This window comes from Podarcis filfolensis, assembly GCF_964270895.1.
Source record: "Podarcis filfolensis genome assembly, chromosome: 8".
NCBI classification, from domain to species: Eukaryota; Metazoa; Chordata; class Lepidosauria; order Squamata; family Lacertidae; genus Podarcis; species Podarcis filfolensis.
The window spans coordinates 26667857-26691795 of NC_139611.1; the positions used below are offsets into that span (position 1 = coordinate 26667857).

The window sequence follows — 23939 nt, forward strand, 5'->3', positions numbered from 1 at the left end:
TATTATGTGAAACAAAGTGTCTTGTTGAAGCTTAAGTACCAATAAATCTATTACAGTGTTAGAAACTGAGATATGAAAGCTAGGAGCTAAATAGCACCTTAAACCTAGGTTACAGGTGCAGCAACGGAATGTCTAGGCCCACTTTTTTTTATATAACAAGAATGCAAGGCTGAAAATGAATGAACTGCAGCTAAAATATTATATTCATTTTTCCCATAGTCTAGTCCTTCCCCTGCCCACCTCCCTAATTTTCTTAAAAGGGTCTCTTCCCCAGTCTTCAGAGAGTAGCTAGAAGTGGAGAGGTAGAAAGAGCTCCTCCTTTCCTTCCGCTCTGCTGTTTTAATCTGAAATCTTAGGTACAATACTGCACCCAGAACTCAGAAACTACTTGCACTAATGAAATTCCCTGTTGCAAAATGTGCCTAGAACAATGGTTTCTAGCACTGATATTTGGTTTTGAGCACTGATCTATCATGGCTCAAGCTTTCATGCAACAGGGTGTGCTTCATCGGATGCCTAAATTGAAAGACATATGTGTAGCATATGGGCAGGTGGGGGAATGGAAGGAAGTGAAGTCAGAGAGGATCGAAATGTGAAACAAGTCAGTGATAAAAGCAAATTACATTGATGATGGGCATAAACGTCAATTTCTGTTGAAAGTTTCTCATTCCCCCCCAGTGTTAAATTCACTTTTCCACATTTCTTCAGCAGTTGTTTTTTTATTATTTTTTAAAGATCCTCATGAAAATTCATCAGCATTTTAGTGCAGATTTCTTCTAGGAAATTCATTTTCATTTGCGGTTTTGACTAAATGCACACTTTTGCAAGCTGTTTCCCTGATATCATTTGTGAATGTTATTTTCACTAGTATATGCTTTTTAAAACACACATTTTCCCCTAAGATATATGCATTTTTGTTCATATTGTTTGGAAAACTGCAAACTGAAAAATTTGAGAAGTGCAGCTTTCGTGGTGCAAATTAAGCAGTTTCTCATTAAAGTGCAATTTCCCCTTCATCTCTGGTGACAGCAGAGAAACCCTGGTGATTGATAAGCTAATTGACACATGTAGTGTAGTGATAAAAACAAACACCCTTTTGGGTTGTATCCAGCTAAATTCTAGTTGGAGTAAACCCATTGAAATCAACAGCCATAAGGTTAGCCATATTGATTAATTCCAATAGGTCTACTTGGCAGTATGGCTCCAACCCTTCATCCTGATTTGGTTCACTAGTTGATAGCCTAGGACCTCTTGAAGAATTGCAATCCAGCCGTTTTCTGCTGCCGTCTCCCATTTGAAGTTCTGCCGATAGAAATTATTTTGTACTGCCTTAAGATCGGTAACGGAGTGTCCTGGAATTGCTGCTTTTCCTGTTCAATACGTACTATGTGAAACAGCATCTGATGTATTCTATTTACAAATTGTCCCAGCTCAGATCTCCCTTGGGGTGGGAGAATTTACTATTCAAGTCTACAAACAGCTACCTTAAAGCCACTTTTAAGTAATTCAGAGAGACCACAGGAAATCCACTCCTCCGTCCCCATTTAACTATTCCATTTTGTGTGAGAGCAACCTACGAGGAAAAGATTAACTTGACCAGTTTTTGTTTTCTTGAAATGGGAGGGCTTTTTGTTGGGGTTCGCAACCCGGGACGTTCTCGTTGGCTGAGGCCCGCATACGTCACGCTGTTGGCAGCCGAAAGAGTTAAAGTGTTAGCTTAATGTGTTCTTAATTCTCCCCATATGGCCAAGTCTGGCTGCACAGGAAAAGCTTTGGCTGACAATCTACCCTGAACAGTGGCTAGGGTAAATATGGACGCCATCTGTGCAGTGCTTCAGACGGGTGGGGAGGGGATTGGAAATCACATATGAAATATCAGGGTCTGAGGCAGCCAAAGTTTTAAATGTATCTTACCAGAGACAGAAAAGCACAGATGTCCATAGGCAAAAGGCAGGCACCCCTCTGCCTGTGGAACGAGCTGCACAAGCCTTTGAATCTGAAATAATCGGGCACTGGGGTGGGATGGGGGAGATGAAATCAGGGGTGCGGTGGTGCTTCCCTTAGCTGGTTCTGAGTAGCTGGTTGCTGTAGCAACCGGTCCTGCCTGCCTGATGCTCAGTGGCCTGTGCCTTGAGCTTTTCTAAGGGACTTTGCTTCGCTGGCTGATTTGTTTGCATGGCGGGTTGTGGGTAAGAGAGTGAGAGCTAAACCCAGTGCAATAAAATAAACTGGGCAGGCTCGGAGGAGTAGCAAAACTGAGCCGTGGAATAACGCTGTGGAAGTTCTTTCCCCCCTCCCCACCTGGTGGGCGCCAAGGCTGGAGAGACGGCTTGGTTGCCGAGTTCATTTTCGGGGGGGGGGGGTGGAGGTGTGTGGCCGCCTGCCAGGAAGGGGGAAGGCCCAGAAGCGGGAATCCAGATGGCGAAGGCACATGAAACGGACAACCCTAGGAAGCTGGTGGTAAAATATACAACGCCCAAGGGAGGCTCTCGGCTCTGGAAAGAAAGAAACGTGGAGGAGGCCAAGAGGCGCATACTTTGCTCTCGCCGTCCGAGTGGAAAAGCTTGAGCGGTGGGAGTCTGGCTGCCGAGCACCAGGGCTTTCTCACTCCCTTACTGAAGGGTGCAGAGCAGCGCTGAGTCCCTTTCTCTTTTGATCTCTTTGCTTTGTGGTGCTGTGACTGCTTCTGCTCTGTGGACTGCTATCTGCCAACCCACCCACCCACTGCTCCCCCTGGGACTCTGGCTCCGCTAGAGGCAAGGGGATGAACTCGGTCCTGACCAAGTATGGCTCCCCACCTCGCACCTGGCTCAACCTGCGCTTGGGAACAAGTAAGTGGTAACAGTCATGAAATAGGCTTGGGGTGGGGGGAGATCTGCCGCTTCAGGGCAGTTAGCTGCAGCCTGGTGTTTTGTGACTGTAAGGTCTCTGCAGCCTGGAATGGGTCTTCCATGTTCAGGAGCAATCTACACCTGAAATAACTAGTGCTACGGGCAAACGGGAAGGCTCTTCCTTTCATGCCGGGCTGGTGGGTTTTATTGAGATACCTTGGTGACCCCTTCAGGAAACGGGTTGTGGGGCTCCATGGGGCCTTTTGTCTCATCCAGCAGGGTTGCCCCTTGAGTTCTTTACTGCCAGTTCGGGTTTTCTTCTGCCATGCACGCCACATCACTAACATTCACAAGGGGGCACAGTGTTATAGTTTAAACGTGTCTTGAGCTCCTTGCAGGTGATGATATTCCTTCTCGGACCCCAAACGGAGCAGTGAGAGACTCTAGGGGTGCCTGTGCTTACCCAGGGTTCGGCTTCCTTGACATGAAGGTCAACAGAGACTGGTGTCATTAGGATGTATGGTTTTATTTGCACGTATCTACAACCTGAGCATAGGATGGAGGGGCTCACAGCATTAACCCCCAAACAGATCTTGCTTCCCCATTAGGGTCCCAAGGTAGCCCCAAGTCACAGCTTTGGGTCCAGCACAGAGCAAGGCATGCCTCTGCATCTCCAGCTTACAGCACAGCCAAAAAACACAACCTCTTGGGGGGGCCACTAGGTGGCGCATCGGAAGATGGCTGACAATAACATCTCTCCGACCCACACGAGGTAATTTGGAGGCTATGATGGGGGTAATTAGCCTCCTTAACCCCCCCAGGATTGTGGGGGGGGGGACGGCCCTTGCCTGCTGTGCCCTATACCACCCCCGAATTTGTGGGGTTGGGAGCACTAGGCACAAAGCCCTCCTGTGGGATTCCGGCACTCCTGGACGCCGTCCCTGATTTGCGCCGCTAGTTGCAAGCATCTTCAAAAGAAACAATTTGGACGAGATAAATTGCACATGCTTCAAGGAAAAAGGGGAGTAAAGACTGCTGACAGAAGAGATCTCTGATAACAAGACAAGAATAAAATATGAGAAGATACGTCAAGATACGGTATGACAAATGACTGAGGGGGGAGGGGGGAAAAACCTGCCTTCCTTTTTCTTATGTGATTTAACAAGAATCCCCTCCCCTAATGAGTCAGAAACTAAGGACTTAAGCTGTGGATTTAAACTTTCGAACCAAAGCAATGTTTCAAGATGAAGCTGGAAAGCTAAGAGTTTTGGAATGACGCAGTTAAAAATGCCGTCGCCATTTTGGGAGGCATTGTTGGAGCTCTTGGGTCTGGGAGGAGAAAGAGAGAAATAGAGTTGTTTACATATCATGGATCAACTCCTCGGTGGGACTTAAGAGCGACAAATGCCAAATTCATGATAGAAAGAGCGATGCTATCTACGAAGGAGATATATGGAAACAATCTGGACTTAGTGGAGGAACGGGAAATCCACACAGGATTATTATTTTGCTTATCGGCTTAAGGAGACTAACAGAAGAGATAGTAAAGGAAAGATAGAAATTATATGAACAAGATATGATGTGGAATGGGACTGATTTGGACATTAACGCAGTAATAAGAAGATGATTTGAATCCCCCGTTGGATCTTGAAGTATGGGTTCCCCCAACAAAATTTAAAAATTTGGCTTTGTAATTTGGAATTATGTGATGTGATTTAATTTGATGTGATTGGCCAGTTAATAAAAATTATTTAAAAAAAAAAAAAAAAAAACCACACAACCTCTTGTCTCTTGTTCTTCAACCTTACAAAGTGATGTCACTTCCAGCTAGGTGATGGAGCTTGCCCCCATTTGTCTCTATGACAACAGAACAACCTCTTTCTAATATAAATGGCAGCACTCAATCATTGCCTTAACAATGAATCGGGTTGGGCTGTTTTCCTCTTATAGATTCTAGCCTCACCTATACAGGATCACAGGTTGGAAGGGGCCCATGGGTATCATACACACTGACCCCTCTAAACCTGTAGCAATATCCTTTGGGACCCATCCAAAGGCCTAGCTGTCCGTCATCCATCCTCTCTTACAGTGTGGCCAAACAGATGATTCTGGAAAACCTGCAAGCCTGAGTGTAACAGCAGACTCCTCACTTGCAATTCCAAGCAGCTGGTATTCACGGGTATTCCGCCTCCTGCCCTGGAGGAAGCATAGGGCCTTTTTGACTAGTCTTTGATAGCCCCATCCGCCAGGTATTTGTGTAATCACCTTAATAAAGCCATCCAAGTCAGTGGTACTTCATGTTGTCCTGAATGTTCATCTTCCTCAGATGACCCTGCTGGGTTCTAGTATTATTAGAGAGGAAGAAAAACTGTTCACTTTCCCCACCTCGTATCTAATTTTATACACCTCTATCATGGGTCCCTCCTTTACTTATCCTGTGTTCCTGTGACAACAGTTGTGGCCAAAATCAATTTCTTTTCCCACTGGAGGGGAGAGGGCTAAAGAGCCCTTTGCCTGGGTTTCTGCTTGGGCAGGCCAGTGGCAAGCTTATTTCGCTAGCCCTTCAGCCTTGCTCTGGGAAAACAACAGTGTACAGTGGCCAAAGAAAACTGTAGACTCTGCTGAGATCCCCATAACTCCCAAGAATGCAGCCATCCTATTTAGCACTGGGCTTGTCGAGTTCAATGCCACTACTGACCAGCAGTGTCTCCCCAGGGGTCCAGATTAGACCCAGTGCCCCCCTACCCCGCATAAACATTGAGTTCCCTCCTTTACGTATGAAGCCAAGTATGTGGCTTTTGATAATGCAGCAATTCTGAGCCAGAAGTGGGGGAGAACTGGTGATTTTATAACCCTGGCTACCTCTTTGGCAACTAGGACAGACAAAACAAACTGTTCTGAGCATTCCCCCCCCCCCCTTAAAATAAGCAAAGGAGACACTGATAAATTAGCCAGCTGGAAAAGGGTTCACTCTGCCTCCTTTATTCTCCCAAATCATTTCCTTCCCTATTATAGGGAAATGCTGCTCGTTTTTGTGCCTCTCAGGAATGAAGCAGTCCTTAAATGTTTTCATTAGCTGTTTTCTTCTTCTTCTCTCTCTTTCTCTACCCAGTCCCTTCTCTCAGACCCAAGAAGTGTTGGCGATCAAGGCAGGAAATCCAGCTGGCACCCCCCTCCCCTTGCACAACTTCTCCCTGTTTTGAGATGCTGGGGAACGTCTCAAGAGCACCAATCTCCACCCAGGACTGCATTCAGTCATGGGGGAAATTCTCTTAGATTTCCTGATTATAGCGGTAGAGCTTCTGTCCCGTTTTCTAACATTCCTTTCACGCTGCAGTACCCACTGTGTTCTGCAACGGTGGCTTTCGGACCAAATATACCAGCATGCAGTGCTAAATTTCATTCGCGCCAGTGGGCATGGTGTGGCACAGTGATGATTCTGCCATTGGACAATGTCCCTCCCCACTTTTCACACATGCCCGCTCCTCTTCCCCCCCCCCAGATCCCCCCCCCCCCGTGAAAATTGCAGGAAAGAAATGTACAACCTCCCCAAATCTCGTCACTTTACTCTCATGATTTTCCAAGGTTCAAGGCGCTGCAGACGGATTAATTTTTTTCCTGGAACCAAATCGCACGGAAATTAGCACTAGACATGCTTTTCTGGAAAAGGCTTTTACATTGTGTGAAAGCTGAAATATAATGCAGACATTTTGGACAAGAAATGGAAATGGAACACTGTGCAGCCCAGACCTGCCTCGGCTAGGCGAATGTCCCAAGGACTGGCCAATGAGCAGCCCAGCCATTCCCCTGAATGAAGCAGCTCCCTCAAGCAAGTAGATCCTGTGGGCTGAGGAGCCCACCCCCCAAGCTATTGAAGGAGCTATGGCCCTGCTGCCTTCAAGAGGGGTGGAAGATGCCATCCTATTGCCAGTGCTGAGAAAAGATTGAATTCCTTTCCTACTTGGAATGCAGGGACACCATCTTTCTTTTCCTCAGGACAGTCCTGATCGGTGGTCCCTTTGTAAAGAGCTTGCAGCTCATGGGAAGCTTACGAGGCAAACCATTGGTTCATCTAGCTTAATACTGTTTGCATGGACTGGCAGCTACTCTCCAGGGTTTCAGGGCAGGGAGCCTTCGCCAGCCTAACTGGAGATGCCATTGGGGAATGAATCAGAGAATTGTAGTTTTGGGAGGATCCCAAAGGGTCATCCTGCCCAGCCCCCTGCAATGAGCCTGGGACCATCTACATTTTTTAAACAGGCGCTCCACTCCCAAGCTAAGGCCCTTCCCTAAATTCTCCTTCCAGGCCGAAATGAGTTTAACATTCCTGCCATTTTGAGTTGCTTAGAATAGAAAAGGCGTTCGTCTTGCCACCAGTGGTGTTAAGATGGACCTGATCCGGGGCCATGTCAGGACACTTGGGAGGGTTTTAAATGGGGTAGGATGAACCTAAGAAACATGGTTGCTGGTGCAGAATGGCAGGGCTGAAAAGGAACGCCAAGGGTCATCTAGTCCAACCCCCTTTCGATGCCAGAGCCGCAGATACGAATGTGTGCGTGGGGATGGGGACCTGTGTTTTGCTTTTTGCTCCGAGAACGTAATCCACACCGGGGCAAAGCCAAGGGTTTGGGTGGTGCTCATCACAACCACAAGAAACATTTTATTTTTTTTACCTCCCCCTTTTTTATTTTTAACAGGCTGAAAAAGCTTGAGGTTTTTCGCGGTGCGGCTTCTCACGCAAGTTTCCCAGGACCTGGCACTGTTCAGGCAAGCTCTCGTTGCCAACAGCCTCCGCCTCCCCCCCGCCCCCCCTGCCCCTTGCACACAGAGACTCTGGTTTTAGCACAGCTGGCTTTCTGCTTTTTCTCTGCAAGTGGAAAAAATAGCAGGAGATTTAGAGCAAGCGCTGTGTTCTCCCAAGGAAACGGCTGCCTTAAGGAGCAGAAGAGAACCAGTGCAGTTGGGTATACAGAGCGTTATCGGGTCTGGATTGGGGAAACACGCTGAAAGCTCCTGAGGTTATTGAGGCTAAAATATTATCATTCCATGTATGTGTCCCCCACCCCACCCCCTTTCAGGGTGTTGCTAGGTACTTAAAGGAATCAGAGGTGCAGGCCCATTATGCAGTAGATGCCTTGGGAACTCCTTGCCATTTGATATTGCCATATTCTTTTTTCGGCACCTGCTAGAAACATTTTTTTTAGACAGGCCTACCCAGAAATTTAGAAAGTTGATGTGAGTTTTAATCTGTTTTCAGTTTGTTATTTTAGCTTTTTGAAAGTCTTAAATTATTCTTACTGGTAACTATATCTTTTTTTGTAAACTTCAAGGGGTGTTTTTTTTACAATCAGGTGGTGTATGAATCTAAATAAATAAATATGATGATAGGTGGCTTTTCATACTATTGTAGAGTTGGAAGGGTCATCTAGTCCAACCCCCTGCAATACAGGAATCCATGACAAATGGCCATCCAACCTCTGTTGAAAAACCTCTGTTGAAAAACCTCTACCACCTTCTGAGGTTGCCCATTCCACTTTCAAACAGTTCTACCAACAGAAAGTTCTTCCTAATGTTTAGTCTGAATCTCCTTGTCCTCTGAATCAATTGGCTCAGGTCCTACCATCTGGAGGAGCAGAAAAGAAGTTTGCTCCATCTTCCATGTGGCAGCCCTTCATATATTTGAAGATGGCTCTCATGTCATCTCTCAGTCTTCTTTTCTCCAGGCTAAACATACCCAACTCCCTCAACTGTTCCTCATAGGCCTTGGTTTCAAGACCCTTGATCATCCCAGTCGCCCTGCTTGTCAGTATCTGTCCTAAACAGGGGTGCCCAGAACCACCAAGTGGACTCTGAACAAGGCAGAATAAAGTGGCACTATAACTTCCCTATAACTTCCCTTGAGCTGTACGTTAGACTTCAGCCAATGCAGCCTAGAATAGCATTAGTCTTTCTTTCTTTCTTTCTTTCTTTCTTTCTTTCTTTCTTTCCTTCCTTCCTTCCTTCCTTCCTTCCTTCCTTCCTTTCTCTCTCTCTCTCTCTCTCTCTTCCTCTCTTCCTCTCTTCCTCTCTTTCTTTGCTGTTGCATCACACTGTTGACTCATGTTAAGACCCCTAGATCCTTTTCACCAGCCCTGGGATTTGAGGCTCATCTTGCTGCCCTATAAGCAGAATTGAGCAAGATTAAGTTTAAAAAGGGGACAGGGGTGAGGAGGTCTGGAAATCCCCGCCCCTGCCAAAACAATAACAGCACAGGCTATTATTTAATTAGCATCTTCTTCCAGCACCCTGATTTCTTTGTTATTGCCATTGAAGGTTTGAGGAACCCTTCACAATCAAGGCTGCCAGGACCAGAAACAGCCCATCTCTGTGTTCCATCTCTTGATCATGCTTAAAAGTGATGCAGTGCCCAGGAGCTGGGTTTTAACATCTGTCTCACACACTTGTCTTCAAGGTCAATCAAGTTTGACAGGCAGAGAAAGGAGAGAGAAAGTGGGTTCCAGGAGAGAGAGAGAGAGAGAGAGAATGAGAGCACAGCAAGGAGCAATGCTTGTGGCTCTTTTTCAGTCCTCACAGTGGCCAAAAACGTGCCCCAGTTGACATCAACAACCCTCTCCCCACGAATTTGTCCAATCCTCTTTTAAAGCCAACTAGTTTGGTGTGGCCATCCCTGTCTCCAGTGGGAGTGAGTTCCACAGTTTAACTGCATGAAAAAGTCATTTCTCTTGTCTGCCCTGAACCTTCCAACGTTCAGTTTCATTCGACGTCCATGGGGGGCTCTCTGGCTAACTTATTTATGGCCAGCTCCACACCCCTTTCCTTCTGATCAGGGCCCCCAAAAACCCCAAAGCCAGCTGAGAATTGTCGCCACCCCACACTGAGCCCCTTGGATAGAAAGGTGGGGTAGAAATTAAATAAAGAAATAAACGATGTGCTTTTGGGCTGTGAAACTTGACCTCTTAAGTGTGGGCCAAGGAGTCTGGGAGTAGGGGTTCAGCGTGAGGCCAGAGAGGGTGGCTCAAATTTGCTCCCAAAGCATCCTTTACCTTGGACACAACCTTGGACAAGATGACATTTTGGATCCCTTCCAACTCTACAGTTCTGTGATTCCAGCCCCACTTCTGGCTTTGCAAGCCATTTGGCTCCAAGGACCACTTTTTTCTGTGAGTTCACCCCTCTCCCCTTCTCTATCTTCCTTCGCTGCTTGATGAGGAATGCTGGGGGCTTGTCAGAGTTTCCATCCATTCGGGCTGAGGTGTTTTAAAAGGCAGGATGGCTGCAGCTTGTTCGTTCCAGGCTACAGTCTGGTGCTCTTGCCTGCCAGGAGGTTCTCCTTCCAGAAACCTTTGCTGAAAGGGGGAATGGGGGGCGGTGGCTGAGAGGGAACAGCAAGAATCTGCTTCTCAACGAAGCCCAGCGAAGGACACTGCTGCACACAATTCCGATTTCTGTGCTGTGAATTGTACAGAAAGAAGGGGATATCACCAGGTTGGAGCGCGGGAGAATTAATAATAATAATAATAATAATAATAATAATAATAATAATAATACCCTGCCCATCTGGCTGGGTTGCCCCAGCCACTCTGGGCGGCTTCCAACACATACAAAAACATAATAATGTGGTACCTCAGGTTACAGACGCTTCAGGTCACAGACTCCGCTAACCCAGAAATAGTACCTTGGGTTAAGAACTTTACCTCAGGATGAGAACAGAAATCGTGAGATGGCAGCGGGAAGCCCCATTAGCTAAAGTGGTACCTCAGGTTAAGAACAGTTTCAGGTTAAGAACGGACCTCCAGAACAAATTAAGTTCTTAACCCGAGGTACCACTGTAAAACATCAAACATTAAAAACTTCCCGATACAGGTGTCTGTCTTCAGATGTCTTCTAAAAGTTGTGGAGTTCTTTATCTCCTTGACATCTGATGGGAGGGGCGTTCCACAGGGTGGGTGCCACTGCCAAGAAGGCCCTCTGCATGGCTCCCCATAGCTTTTCACAGCGAGGGGACAGGCAGAAGGTCCTTGGAGGAGGACCTCAGTATCCGGGCTGAGCGATGGGGGGTTGGAGACGCTTCTCATGTGTACAGCCTGAAGGCCAGCCTGGGCAATCATCCTTGCAGAGCTAAGCACGGGGCCTCCATGTTTTGAGGCAGTCTACCTGTACAGGGCAGATGCTGGAGGCAAGCAGCAGGGGTGGGCTGTTGCCTCCACAAAGCCCATAGATGAGGGGATGCGCAAAGTCACCTTGGCTTGCCAGTGTGGAAGGACAGGACGCTGAGGTAGATGAACCTTCAAGGCTGCTTAGTTTTTGTGGTGGGTAAGAAGCCTTGAGTGTAAACCGCCCCTCTGCTTCTGCCTAGCAGTTTATCTTCTATGAGCCAAAAATAAGTTCTGGGTCCATTTTCAAGGGAAAGAAAGAAAGAAAGGAAAGAAAGAAAGAAAGAAAGAAAAAGAAAGAAAGAAAGAAAGAGATATTGGAGACAGGTTGGAGACAGGTTGGCCTTTCAGAACAAACACCCGCCTCTGATGCCAAAGAGCATTGTGATTCCTCTGATAGATGAGCCTTGTTTCCAGTGACCTTTGCAAGTTAAATAGAAAAAAAGGGATTTAATTAGGCATGCGGAACAAGAGGGGGACTTGTTTGTGCCCAGTCTGTTTGCACAGATCCTTCTCTTTACCTCCCACCTGGGCAGGTGAGTGTGTGCTAGAATAAAAGGAAAGCAACTTGGTGCATGCAGCTTCTCATCCCTCCTCAAAAGCCCTGCTGCCCCTTTCCTCTCTCCCTCTGCACATTTCCCCATGCCACCCCACTGCCCAGTTTTGCTCCCCCCCCCCTTTGCACATGGATGCTGCCTGTATTTCTGGGCGTGCCGAAGCATCGGGTCGAAAAGGAAAACCAGCTGTAGAATCCAAGTCTGTACAAAACCAGCAAAGGCGAGTTCAATTGCCAAAAACTCATTTTGGGCGGCTGAGTCAACAGATGGAAAAAAAAAAGTGGCTGACTTGGAGGAGCATGTCAAATTGTCTGGTGGGCAGCAAGCCAGGTCCATAGAAGAGGGCAGGTCTGTGGGGCAGCCAGCTGGGGTAGGAAGTGTTCTTTCTTTCTTTCTTTCTTTCTTTCTTTCTTTCTTTCTTTCTTTCTTTCTTTCTTTCTTTCTTTCCTGGAAGTGGGACGGAAGCCCCCAACCCAGGCCTGAGATGGGAATCTGGCAGAGGTATAATTTGAGGGAATGGGCTGAGCCTCCTGCAGTTCCACCTTCCTAAAATCCTTCCCTTTAATCTTGACTTTTGAGGATTTATCAGAGCAAGCTTCAAAGAGCCCTCAAACCACATGCCACTTGCAAACCCTGCAGTGTGCTATAAGGCTATTCCGCTCCGCAAAAGGGAAGGGAGGAATCAGGAGAGAGAGAGAGTAACCTATTCCTTGGGAGAAGAAGCTTTGTAAAAGTTAAAAAGACTTTTGCCTCAGTGGGCATTCCTGCTTCAGAGTGGGGTGTGCATGTGAGGGGTGTGTATGTGAGAGCTGACAAGTGATAAAGACCTTCTTACTAAAAAACACCAACAAACAACCCTACAGGGGTGGAACGAAGAGCGGATTGGCCGAGGTGAGGGGGGCAAAGGCTGTTTGCAGGCAAGCCCAGAGAGCGAGATGGTCCAGGATGCCTGTGACAGTGGGGCCATATGGCCAATCCCAACCCAGTTGCTTTGACAGAGTGAAAATAGGCTTCATGATGGGCTTTGCTGTTGGTATGGCAGCAGGCGCACTGTTCGGCACATTTTCTTGTCTCAGGTTTGGCATGAGAGGGTCCAGAAGTGATGGGTGGTGCTGGCAAAACCATGATGCAGAGTGGTGGAACTTTTGGGACATTTATGGCAATTGGCACGGGAATCCGCTGTTAATGTTACTTTTCTATCACGAAGACCAGTGCCCCTGCAAGTTGGAAGTTCTGCTATGTAGTAGAATAAAAATCTCTGCACCCGGATTGAATAATCCATCAAAATAAGTTTCGGCCTTTATTGCTGTAGCAAGAGTTTGTAAATCTTTTTCTCCATAACAAACGTGGCAGGCAGTGGAGATTTAGAAGCAATGGAATCTCTGTATACAACGAATCTCCGTGGATGTGACCTAAAATAAATGATCAATTATAGGAATCATACTGTTATGTACTGAGTTGAATAGGATTCAGAATGCAGCAGTCTGATTGGTCCTAGAACAATGCAGCAGTATGATTGGTTGGCAGGAACCACCTAATCATGCTCCAGATAGAAGTGAATCCACAACCTGATTGGCTTACAGTAGAATTCCGGAATTAGCCAATCATGTGCAGCCCATTGTGTAAATAATGTATATAAAGCAGATGCTTTGAGGGGACTTTCATTCATTCCTCCTCACCACTATGAGCTGAATAAAGAGCATGAAATCACTTTGCGACTCTGAGTATATTTCACATACCTATTAGAAGTTGCTTTTTAATTGGTATCAAGTGTTTCCTGTGTGGGTATGATTAGTTTATTACAAGATCAGCCATTGTTTATCAAAGGAATCTTCTGTCTGTGATTTTGTAAGCCAAATCAGGGAGGCTTGAATTTTTGCAAAAATCCCAAGTTTATGGAGGTGGAATAAAATTGGATGAAAGTGTGTATGGGTGGGTGGGGGGAATAACAACCCCACAAGTGTTTAAAATCTAGCCTGGGTTCACTTTGCATGGTTGAATTTACCCAGGAGCAGACCTGCGACATCGGTCCCCTTGGACATTGTGAGCTGCAAAGAGTGTTGCCAAATTTCAACCGCTTACCATTTACACTTAAGTTTTCTGCATTTGGCGTGTTTTGTTTTTACCGCTGCCAGTAGTAACATGCTGAGCGAGGGTAAACATTTTCTAATAAAACTGACCCAGAGAAGCAGATTTAAGGACCTGCGTAGATTTTTCTTTTCTGAAAAAAAAAAGACACATGGTGGAATGAGAAAAAAATGCTCCAAGGAATTCTCTAGCGAGTGCTGTATTTGGGGGGTACCTTTTATCCCGGACAATGGGGGAAAAAATGTCCCATGAGGTTTTTCAAGCGAAAACTGAGCTAGGGAAACAGAATTAAGTTATTTTCATCTCTTTCCCTCTATCACATGCACACACAACTCATTTGGAGTCATTTACTTATATACATTGGAATTTCAGCTTGGGGTAGTAAATTGTCACCCCACCCCAAAAAACCCTTTCTATGTAAGTTTTCTAGTTTCTGATGAAGAACGTTAACGTCCTCAAATAAACTAGGCTGAAGATCACACCAGGTTTCCAATGCCATGATTAGTCTAGATTGCAATTGTTATATTCCTTGCTACATACCAAACTGAAGGGTACTCCAATCAGCATCGGTGAACTCCAATAAGGCTACACTTCCACTATGAGGAAAGACACTGCTAAAGTGTTTTGGGCATTGTGGTGGTGGGAATGGCTAAGCACAGGTGGAATATGAAGGAAGAGTTATAAAACTGTACATACTGGAAAAAGAAATGCTACTTCTTGACACTGTGTAGAGGCACTCTGCCACAAGATATGATGGCCATTGGCTTAGGTTTAGGAGGAAGTATGGTCGATCAACAGCCATGGTGTCCTAGGTGGAACCTCCATGTTCAGAGGCAGTCTGCCTCTAAATGAGAGCTCTTGAGATGGCAAGGGAAGACTCTTGCAGTCATGCCTGGCTTGTGGCTCTCTGCAAAACTTTGCTGCAGCCCACCATCCTTGCCTGACCTCTGAGACTGCAGGCACAGGTGACAGCTTTTGGCAAGAGGCTGGAAGCATGGCTGATGCAAATCCCGCTGATGTCTCCGTGGTTTTGTTCCCAACAACCCTGTGAGGTAGGTAGGTGATGCTGAGAGATGCTAACTAGTCTGTGGTCACATAGTGAGCTAAGGGAACCAGCCACCAATTATGCTTGGTCTCGGGTCAGCATTTCTGTTCAGCACTAGACTGTCACTCTTCTAGTAAACAGGTTTTTGTGTGTGCGTCAAAATATTCCGTCCTCTTGAATTGGGAGATAAGAAATTGGGGTTCTCATGGGATGCAATGATGCTCCTTTCTCTTATTATCTCCTGCATCAAATTTAAAATCAGCTGCCTGACTCCCACCTTGGAGACAATGGTTCTCTTCCCATGTATGATTTCGACACTCCTTGTTTCTTTCGAAATCTCATTGTAGGGGCAAGACCGCCTTATTTTGGTTGCTTTCCAGCAAGATTTCTTTTTCTTTTTCTTAAATGCCCACCATAAGTCTGCCTTGTATCCTTGGCTGAGATCTCTTTCATAAATGATGGAAAGCGAAATTTGTAAAATGTCTGTAGGAGGCACGAGAAAAAGGCCCTTTGTCCGGCTGGGTGCGCAGAACATTGGTCAGTTTCTTAGAAGCTCTTTGCTCTCCCAGAAACCTCCCGTTTCACCAGGATGAATGAGCCACTTGTCTGTACATCTGCCGGAACCTGCTCCTTAAGGTGCAATCCTGACCGGCTACAGCTCAAGCCGCGGATGGGACTTGGGCTAAAAAATGTTGCGCTCGCCACCATCCCAGGCTGGTGAGACAGAGAGAGAGAGGATCTCCCTTTGGGCCACTGAGCTTTAAGGACAAGCCCACGCTTCTGGGATTCCTCTATGCAAAATGTTTCTATACTGGAAGAAACGAGGTGCGTACGAACTAGAGACCCTCCCTGCGGACTTGACGGAGCTGGAATGCGCAACAGTGGAGCGCTTTTCGTGGAGTTCAACTCTGGATATCACTCAGGATCTGGAGGGTAGGTCAGGTGCCCTGTGCGCCGAAAGCTCGAGGGATGAGGTCACCCAGCCTCGTGCTCGCTTCCCAGAGCCAACCCAAAATTATGCAAACAGTTTTAAGAGTCTTAGGCAATTTATTTCCACAATAAGAAGTTGCTTTCTTTCCCCGCTTCCTTTACCTCCCCCTGCCAGGATGCGCCGGGGCTGTTTTATTGCAGGGCAAAAGAGTTTTACAGTTTTAAACAAAAGTGTGAGGTTTGGTAAACAGGCGGCTGAAAATCAAAGTTTGGGTGCTGCTGGGTCCTGCCGACTGTCCAAATATTTGGACAGCAGTTGCAGAAAGGATGAGGATTAGTTCAGAGGCTTGCACACTTTCGGGACGGGCTGCCTGTCTAAATAATAGCAGGAAAATAGGAAAACAAAGCTTTAAAGAACAATGTGAGCAGAGGAGGAGAATCTTGCCAATATTGTGGTTTGCTTTTGAGGGGCTGAGCTGATAGCCTCAGAGTTGGGACCAAGTTGGATGGCTTTAAAAGAGGGTTGGGCAAATTCATGGAGGGTAAGGCTACAAGCCGTGATGGCTATGCTCTGCCTCCATGGCTGGAGGCATTAATGCTTCTGAAAACCCGTTGTTGGGAAGAGTGCTGTTGCACTCAGGTCCTGCTTTCGGGTTTCTCTTTGGGGTGCATCTGGTTGGCCACTGCGAGAAGAGGATGCTGGACTCTGATTGGCCATTGGCCTGATCCAGACAGGCTCTTCTTGTGTTCTTATAGATGCTGTTGGACTCCTGTCAGCATGGCCAATGGCCAAGGACGATGAGAGATTTATTTATGTATTTTGTTTGTGGATTGCGTCTACATCAAAAAGAATTTCAAGTCCAGCACAGATACAGAGATTCAAATTTTCTATAGGTGTTTCAATGGGTGCTCTGAGGACAGTAGAGATGGCGTCTGGCTGATATAGTGATGGGAAGGAGTTCCAGAGGGCAGGTGCTGCCACACTAAAAGCCCGATTCCTATGTCCTGTGGAAAGGACCTCCTGATGAGACGGTATCTGAGACAGTATAGTTCAGTGATCAGTTGGATCTATCAGGAGTGAGATGATCTGTTTGGTATCTTGACCCTAAGCTCTAGAGCAGGGTTTCCCAAACTTGGGTCTCCAGCTGTTTTTGGACTGCAGTTCCCATCATCTCGGACCACTGGTCCTGCTAGCTAGGGATGATGGGAGTTGTAGGCCAAAAACAGCTGGAGACCCAAGTTTGGGACACCCTGATCTGGAGAGCTTTGCATTACGAGTACCTTGAACCTGGCCTACTACTTAATGGTGGTCCACCAACATCTGGAAGGGACACCATGTTTGACCTTGCACAATCCTTTTTAAATGTTGGTCTGTGGACCCCTGGTTGGTACCTGAAATAGAGTGCTGGCTGTATGTCCTACTTGCACAGGGCAGTCCTCTGTTTTGAAGGGCTGCAGCAGGAAGAGAGTCCTCTACCTGAAGGTGTCCTCTATTTGAAAGCTGTTCTTTCAAAGTCTGGGTTTAAAGATAAGGAGCCATCAAAAGGGAGAGAAGGGAGGGGGGCCTCTTTGAAGTTGCTCATCTTCTGTGAACAGCACCTGGTCACACGTCTCTCTCTCTCTCGCCTGGTATCTGCCTTGGTTAAAGGCATTGCATTTCTTAATTAGATAGCAGTAATATGTTTGTCCCTGATGCTGGTCCTACCCAATGGCATTAGTGGGCATAACTGTTGTAATTGCAGTAGCTCAACTCGATAGTTAGCATGATTTCAGGAGATCTACTCTGAGTAGCTGGATGCAGCCTATTATTTGGATGCTTGCTGCTGTACACATAACCTACGGTGTGCAAATTGGCATTCTCTTTTACCTTATTGCATTGTCGTTATTAGTAGTAATATTGAATTTGAACCCCGCCCTTTCACCCCAAGGAGCCTAGGGCAACAAAGAGGTGCACAATTTAAGAAGCAAAAACAAAAAAAGCAAAAGCATTCTTAAAACAGTTCAAAACATTCCAGAATCAATTACAATTAAAAACATGTAAAATCATGTATATGTGATGGTATTGGTTTTCATTTATGTATAGTATAGAAGTTTTCTTTTTTCTTTTTGTTTGTCAGTTTTTGGTATGTATGTTCGTTGCTTTTTGTATTTTTGTGCAATCTTCAAATAAACAAGAGTGTTAAAAAGACACATGTAAAATCAGTTGCAGTTTTTTATTTTATTTTTTAAAAAAACATTCTAAAAGCAGTTAAAAATATTCTTCCATCCAAGGATCTTGGGGTTGCCTGGAACAAGCAATTTAAGGTTCAAGTAAATAAATACGTACCGCTCTGGCAGGAAGGTAAACGGCATTTCCTTGTGCTGCTCTGGTTTCACCAGAAGCGGCTTAGTCATGCTGGCCACATGACCTGGAAAAACTGTCTGTGGACAAACATCGGCTCTCTCGGCCAGTAAAGCGAGATGAGCACCGCAACCCCGGAGTCGTTGGCAACTGGACTTAACAGTCAGGGGTCCTTTACCTTTTTTTACCAGCATCGCTGTGGGTTAAACCACAGAGCCTAGGACTTGCAGATCAGAAGGTCGGTGGTTCGAATCCCCGCGACGGGGTGAGCTCCCGTTGCTCGGTCCCTGCCCCTGCCAACCTAGCAGTTCGAAAGCACGTCAAAGTGCAAGTAGATAAATAGGTACCGCTCCGGCGGGAAGGTAAACGGCGTTTCCATGCGCTGCTCTGGTTCGCCAGAAGTGGCTTAGTTATGCTGGCCACATGACCCGGAAGCTGTACACCGGCCACTAAAGCGAGATGAGCGCCGCAACCCCAGAGTTGGTCATGACTGGACCTAATGGTCAGGGGTCCCTTTACCTTTACCTATCATGAAACCATAACAGAGAAACCCTCCAGCTTCCTTTTGAAGCTTCCATTGCATGCTGAAGAGGCAATCCACGTATCCCACCCTTGACTAGCAGCTTGGCTCTTCAGCAGCTGCAGTGGCAGCTTCAAAGAACAGACTCCCCACCCCCACGCCAATCCTGGGCATCTTTGCCCAGTTCGCCCCCATGCATGCTTGTCGCTGTGAAGCAGATGTGTGTTAATAATGAAGGCTTTCATCCACCCTCCTTCCCCCCCATCTCTTTCTGTGTGTGTTTGTGTGTGTGCAATTTAATACATACAAAGGAGACGAAAGCTAGACCAGTAATCTTCAATGTACAACAAGAGCTTTTAAGAATGGCTGCCTTAGAAACTGCAGGCCTGTTTTCATTTGAAACGAGATACCTCTGGAAGAACTGCAGGTCAGGTCCTGAGCAGGTGCAGCATGGAAGGTCAGAGCTGCAGGTTGTCCTGGGACAGGAAGCTCTGGAAACCAGCATGGGGTCCTGGGAAGCTTGCTAGAAGGCTGACCGATGTTTTGCAAAGCTCCACCTCTGTAAACCGGCTGAAAACAGGCTTACGAAAACCCTTGCGGCTTTTAGAACTAGCCAATGTGAGTGAGCAGGCACCACCTGTAAGTTTATGTATGGAAGAAGAGAGTAGGGGAATCCAGTGCGCAGTTCTGGCTGCCTCACCTTAAAAATGATGTTGTAGAGTTGGGAAAGGTTCAGGAAAGGGCAGCCAAAATGCTCTAGCAGATGAGGGCACGTCATCCTCATTCTGACCTATTTTAAAACTTTTCAACATTAAGAGGAAAGTGCACCTCTCAGTTTTATTCTTGGGGAGGTGAGAGTGAGGTAGAACAAATCTTTTGGGTAAGACTTGGGTTTTTTTTTTTTGCAGCTCTGAAAAATCTCACCCCTGCTTTGATCCCTTTTAAAGTGTGGGTGTGAGTGTGCATACTGCTGTTTGCATAGGAGGCCGGACACTTTGCCACACCAAGTTAATTCCCCCCCCTTTGACTTCACACAAATATTTAGCTCTGGTGCTGCTCTTAGATGTAAACATCTCCCCCTTTGCTGTGACTGATGCCTTCCCTTGGCTGACAGCTGGCACCGCTAGGGAGTTGGTCCTGCAGCAGACCTCCCACTGGCAGGCCATGGACTGGGATGGATGGTGCAAGATGGGTAAATGAAAAATCAGAGGGCTCTGCTGCCTCTTTCTAACCTGCCAAGGCAGTGGAATTTCTGATCACTGCTGCAATTTCCCTTGTGGGAACGTAGGAGGAGCAGCTCCAGCAAGAAGAAAGGCTGGTTTGTAAGAGGGACATGGCAGAAGTTGAAAGTGTTGTACACGGCATGGAGAAAGCTCAAATCTCTTTTACAGACTGAGCTTCTCAGGTAGACTGGAAGGGAACAATAGGCTTGATTACCTTTTTCCTGCCAGGTAAGGGAAGTGGACATAGCTAAGCCTGGCAGGACAGCTTACTCTATGGCATTAACCCCTTCATGCATTGATTAGACTTGGTGGTTATATGAGGCTGGTTTTCCATAGTTGGCTGTGCAGAAGGCCAACTCCAAAGAGGATGCTGCGGGCAGACACACATTTCTCTGCTTAGTTCTGTTGCCTCCAGCTCTGTCGTCCTGCCCGCTTCCTCTCCCCCCCCCCAGCTTGCTCCCAGTTCTGCAACTGGATTTCCTTATTTTCTGCTCCTCCTGTGTGTTTTAAAAAGCTTCCCTTTTCCCTGCGCTGAAAGGATTCCCTTCTTCGCTCCCATGATTATTCATAATAGGTCAACGGCAATCATAATTCCGCCTGGCGGGGCGGCCAATAGGGAGGCTGTTACTAAGTGGTCAGGGCCAAGAGTGACCCCACCAGCGACAGAGGCTGCATTGTTCTGTGGGGCTTCAGGGTGGTAGTGGGGAGAGAGCAATTTCAAAGTGTGGGTAGCCCAGTCTCTTGAGCAGAAGCACATTTCTCTCACACAACTCGGGCAATAAAGCAAAGGGGACAGGCCGTCCTCCACTGCTGTGCTTGATACCTAGGTGCCGTCACTGTTCATAGAATCATAGAACTGTAGAGTTGGAAGGGACCCCGAGGGTCATCCAGTCCAACCCCCTGCAATGCAGGAATCCCTGACAGATGGCCATCCAACCTCTGGTGAAAAACCTCCAATGGATGAAAGGTTGTCTGTTCCACTCTCACCTTCCCAATGTTTAGTTGGAATCTCCTTCCGTGTCACTTAAATCCATTGTTTAGATGCTCCCCTCTGGAGTAGCATAAAACAAGCTTGCTCCATCTTCCATGGAGCAGCCCTTAAGATCTTTGAAGATGGCTATCCTATCCCCAGGGACGCGGGTGGCGCTGTGGGTAAAACCTCAGTGCCTAGGGCTTGCCGATCGCATGGTCGGCGGTTCGAATCCCCACGGCGGGGTGAGCTCCCGTCTTTCGTTCCCAGCTCCTGCCCACCTAGCAGTTCGAAAGCACGCTTAAGTGCAAGTAGATAAATAGGTTCCGCTTTATAGCGGGAAGGTAAACGGCGTTTCCGTGTGCTGCGCTGGTGCCGGCTCGCCAGAGCAGCTTTGTCACGCTGGCCACGTGACCCGGAAGTGTCTCCGGACAGCACTGGCCCCCAGCCTCTTAAGTGAGATGGGCGCACAACCCTAGAGTCGGACATGACTGGCCCGTACGGGCAGGGGTACCTTTACCTTTACCTATCCTATCCCCTCACTGTCTCCTCTTATCCAAGATAAACATACCCAGCTCCCTCAACGAGCCTACTCCTCCATGAATATGTCCAGTCCCTCTATTAAAGCCATCCAAGTTCAGGACTTTCACTGCCTTCAGTGGGAGGGAGTCCCACAGGTTAACCATGCGCTGTGTGAAGAATGACGTCCTTTATATCCGAATCTCCCAAAGATCAGCTTCGTTGGATTTCCACAAGCTCTACTGCTAGGTGATAAGAGAGAAAAACCTTTCTGCATGCCATGTGTAAATTTTATAAACTTCCATCATGTCACCTCTTACTTGCCTTTTCTCTAAACTAAAAACTCCCCAGTACTGCAACCTTTCATTTCATGTGTGTGTGTGTGTGTGTGTGTGTGTCACTCCATCCCCTTGATCTTTTTGTTTGCTCTTTCCTGATTTTGTTGGAGACGATGGTCTCAAAGTGCAACAGCATTAGGGGGCAGCAGATTCAGAACCAGCCTCTATCCTTCCCCTGGATTCTACACAAATGAAGTAGCCCTATGTCTGTTCTCGGAAAATGTTTCCCTTGCCCACAATTTACAGGGTCTTTTCTGTGGGTAGCGGACGGGTAGGGAACTTCTGGACCCATGGACCAATCTTAGTCTGCAGGACCCCATCCACTGACAGCAGTGGCGTAGCGTGGGTTGTCAGCACCCGGGGCAAGGCAAGTAATTTACGCCCCCTAACCCGTGGATTTGCGCCCCCTAACCCGTGGATTTGCGCCCCCTAACCCATTGATTTGCCCTAACCCCAGATGTTGCGCCCGGTGCGGTCCGCCCCCCCTGCACCCCCCACGCTACGCCACTGACTGACAGCAACTGGAGGAGATGGTTTAATCCTACATTGGCTGTGCTGCCCTATTCCCAGCAGGGAACATGAAATATACTCGGAGTCCTGTAGTGATTTCATGCTCTTTATTGCAGCTTGTAAAACAGTGATTGAATTGCCCCCCAAACCTCAGGCTTTTATATACATTATTTACACAATGAGTCCCGTCCTATTGGCTGATTCTACTTCCCTCCTGCAGCCTGATTGGACTTTTCCTGCAGGCCAATCAGCTGTTGCATTCTATGATCCTACCAGCCCAATAGGCTGATTAACTTCCTCCTTAAGCCTGTTAAGTCTTTTCCTGTAAGCCAATCAGTTGTTGCATTCTAGGATCCTACTTGCCTATTGTTCTAGGATCCATGCTTAGTACATAACAGAACAGGATCATGCAGAGAGGCCACAGGATTTAATCTTCGCTTATCTGCTGGAGGAGCTGAGATTAAAGCCCTTTTGCCTGCTTCTTTAAGTGGGCTGTGGAAGGAGGCGCCAAGGCTGCCACCCTCCTGCTTAAAGGACAGGCAGAGCAGAGCACATTTTGAAACAGCTTCCAGCCTCCTTTAATGGGGGCAGGGGAAGAAGCTGCTTCAAAAGGCAATTCTGTCACTTTAAAACAACGAATGGCAAAATCTTCAGAACTCAGAGGATGGGGGAAGTTAGGATCTAGGAAGGGCCAGGTCACCTCTTGGCCTAGGGATGGTGGGTGCAGGATTGGTATAAAATATCTATTTATCTTCTATCTATCCTGTTTGCAGAGAGGGTAGTAGCTTTGTTAGCAGACTGGTGCCAACTGCCTGGGGTGGCCTTGCAGCATTGTAGAGCGTGGAACAGCAGGTCCCATATAGCATTTCAGCCCTTGGAATCATTCGAATTGTAGAGTTGGATGGGACCTCCAAGGGTCCTCTAGTCCATCCTCATTGCAATGCAGGAATCACAACTAAATAATCCTTCCTGCCCCTGTTTGGTCTTTTTCTTTCTTTCTCTCTCTGGACACTTCCAATGCCCTTTTGACAAATGCGCCACCCTCTCCCAGGGCTCCCTAAAAAGGCAAAGGCCCAAAACTTTGAGCTTCTCCCCCCCCCCACTTCTGAAAAATAAGAAATAAAACTCCAGCTGTGAGTCAGTTTGCTGGCAGCCCGCACCGTACTGGGACTGGGTCGAAGGGAACCCGCCGATGCCGTCAAGACGAGCGTGGCCTCTGTTGTTGTTGGCTGCATCTGGGGCGGGGTGAGCTGTAATTCACTCGGTCCACTTCTAAATATAAACCCTGTTGAACCACCTTGGCCAGAAGCTGCAGCTGTGTGAAAGCCATCCATCGCTGAAAGCACCACTTATTTTCCTTTGGCTCGAGGTAGAAAAGAGTGTGCTCGTCGCTGCTCTGCATGCTCCCTGCCCCTCACTCCCTGTCTCTGACATTGGCTTTCCTGTCTTGTCTTGAAAACGGCCTCTGTCTTGTGCTGCTAAACAATTTTGGTGCTGCTTTGTTTGGTAATTGTCCAAGACTGACATTTTAAATATTGGAAGTGGGGGAGGGGTCTTTTAGCCTGTGCAGGGAGGACAGGTGGCTTAGAACCAAGCTGGTTTGGCGTTGAAGCCCTGACCTTTGCATAAGTCAAAAATTCTTTTTTGTTGTCGATAGAGATGGAAGAATCGGTCCATTTCAGTTTCTTTCTGTTTCTCATCTTCCCAGTCTTGTTTAATTTGTCCATCTCTGTATCAGTTTGGATTTTTTAAAAAGAAAATCTCTGTGAAAATGCATATGCATTTTTGTTCAGTTATCACTCCTAATACACATGTTTCTGTACACAATTTTGCCTGATAGCTGTGTTTTTTGCAAGCCATTCCCCTGAATACAGTGCTTTTTGGCACAAACCTATCCCCCAAATCGCATCCTTT

The 23939-nt window shown here is 47.1% G+C and overlaps 1 protein-coding gene and 1 pseudogene across 5 annotated transcripts in view; both read left to right on the forward strand.

Annotated features, from left to right (window-relative positions):
* Positions 1-2194: 2194 nt before the first annotated feature.
* Positions 2195-23939, forward strand: part of PLEKHG5 (pleckstrin homology and RhoGEF domain containing G5) — a gene marked incomplete at its 3' end in the record, with an annotated part of 105042 nt that continues 83297 nt past the window's right edge. The window contains exon 1 of one of the 4 annotated variants that reach the window (XM_083628537.1): positions 2195-2831. In XM_083628537.1, the coding sequence (XP_083484663.1) occupies positions 2765-2831 (67 nt within the window). In that variant the 5' untranslated portion in view covers positions 2195-2764. Of the gene's footprint in view, positions 2832-15246; positions 15608-23939 lie in introns of those variants that run through there. The other 3 variants (XM_083628536.1, XM_083628535.1, XM_083628533.1) reach the window with 3 other exon arrangements.
* LOC310768036 (reactive oxygen species modulator 1-like) lies at positions 12449-12831 on the forward strand (annotated as a pseudogene). The gene has a single exon. The product of its transcript is annotated as a reactive oxygen species modulator 1-like (transcript).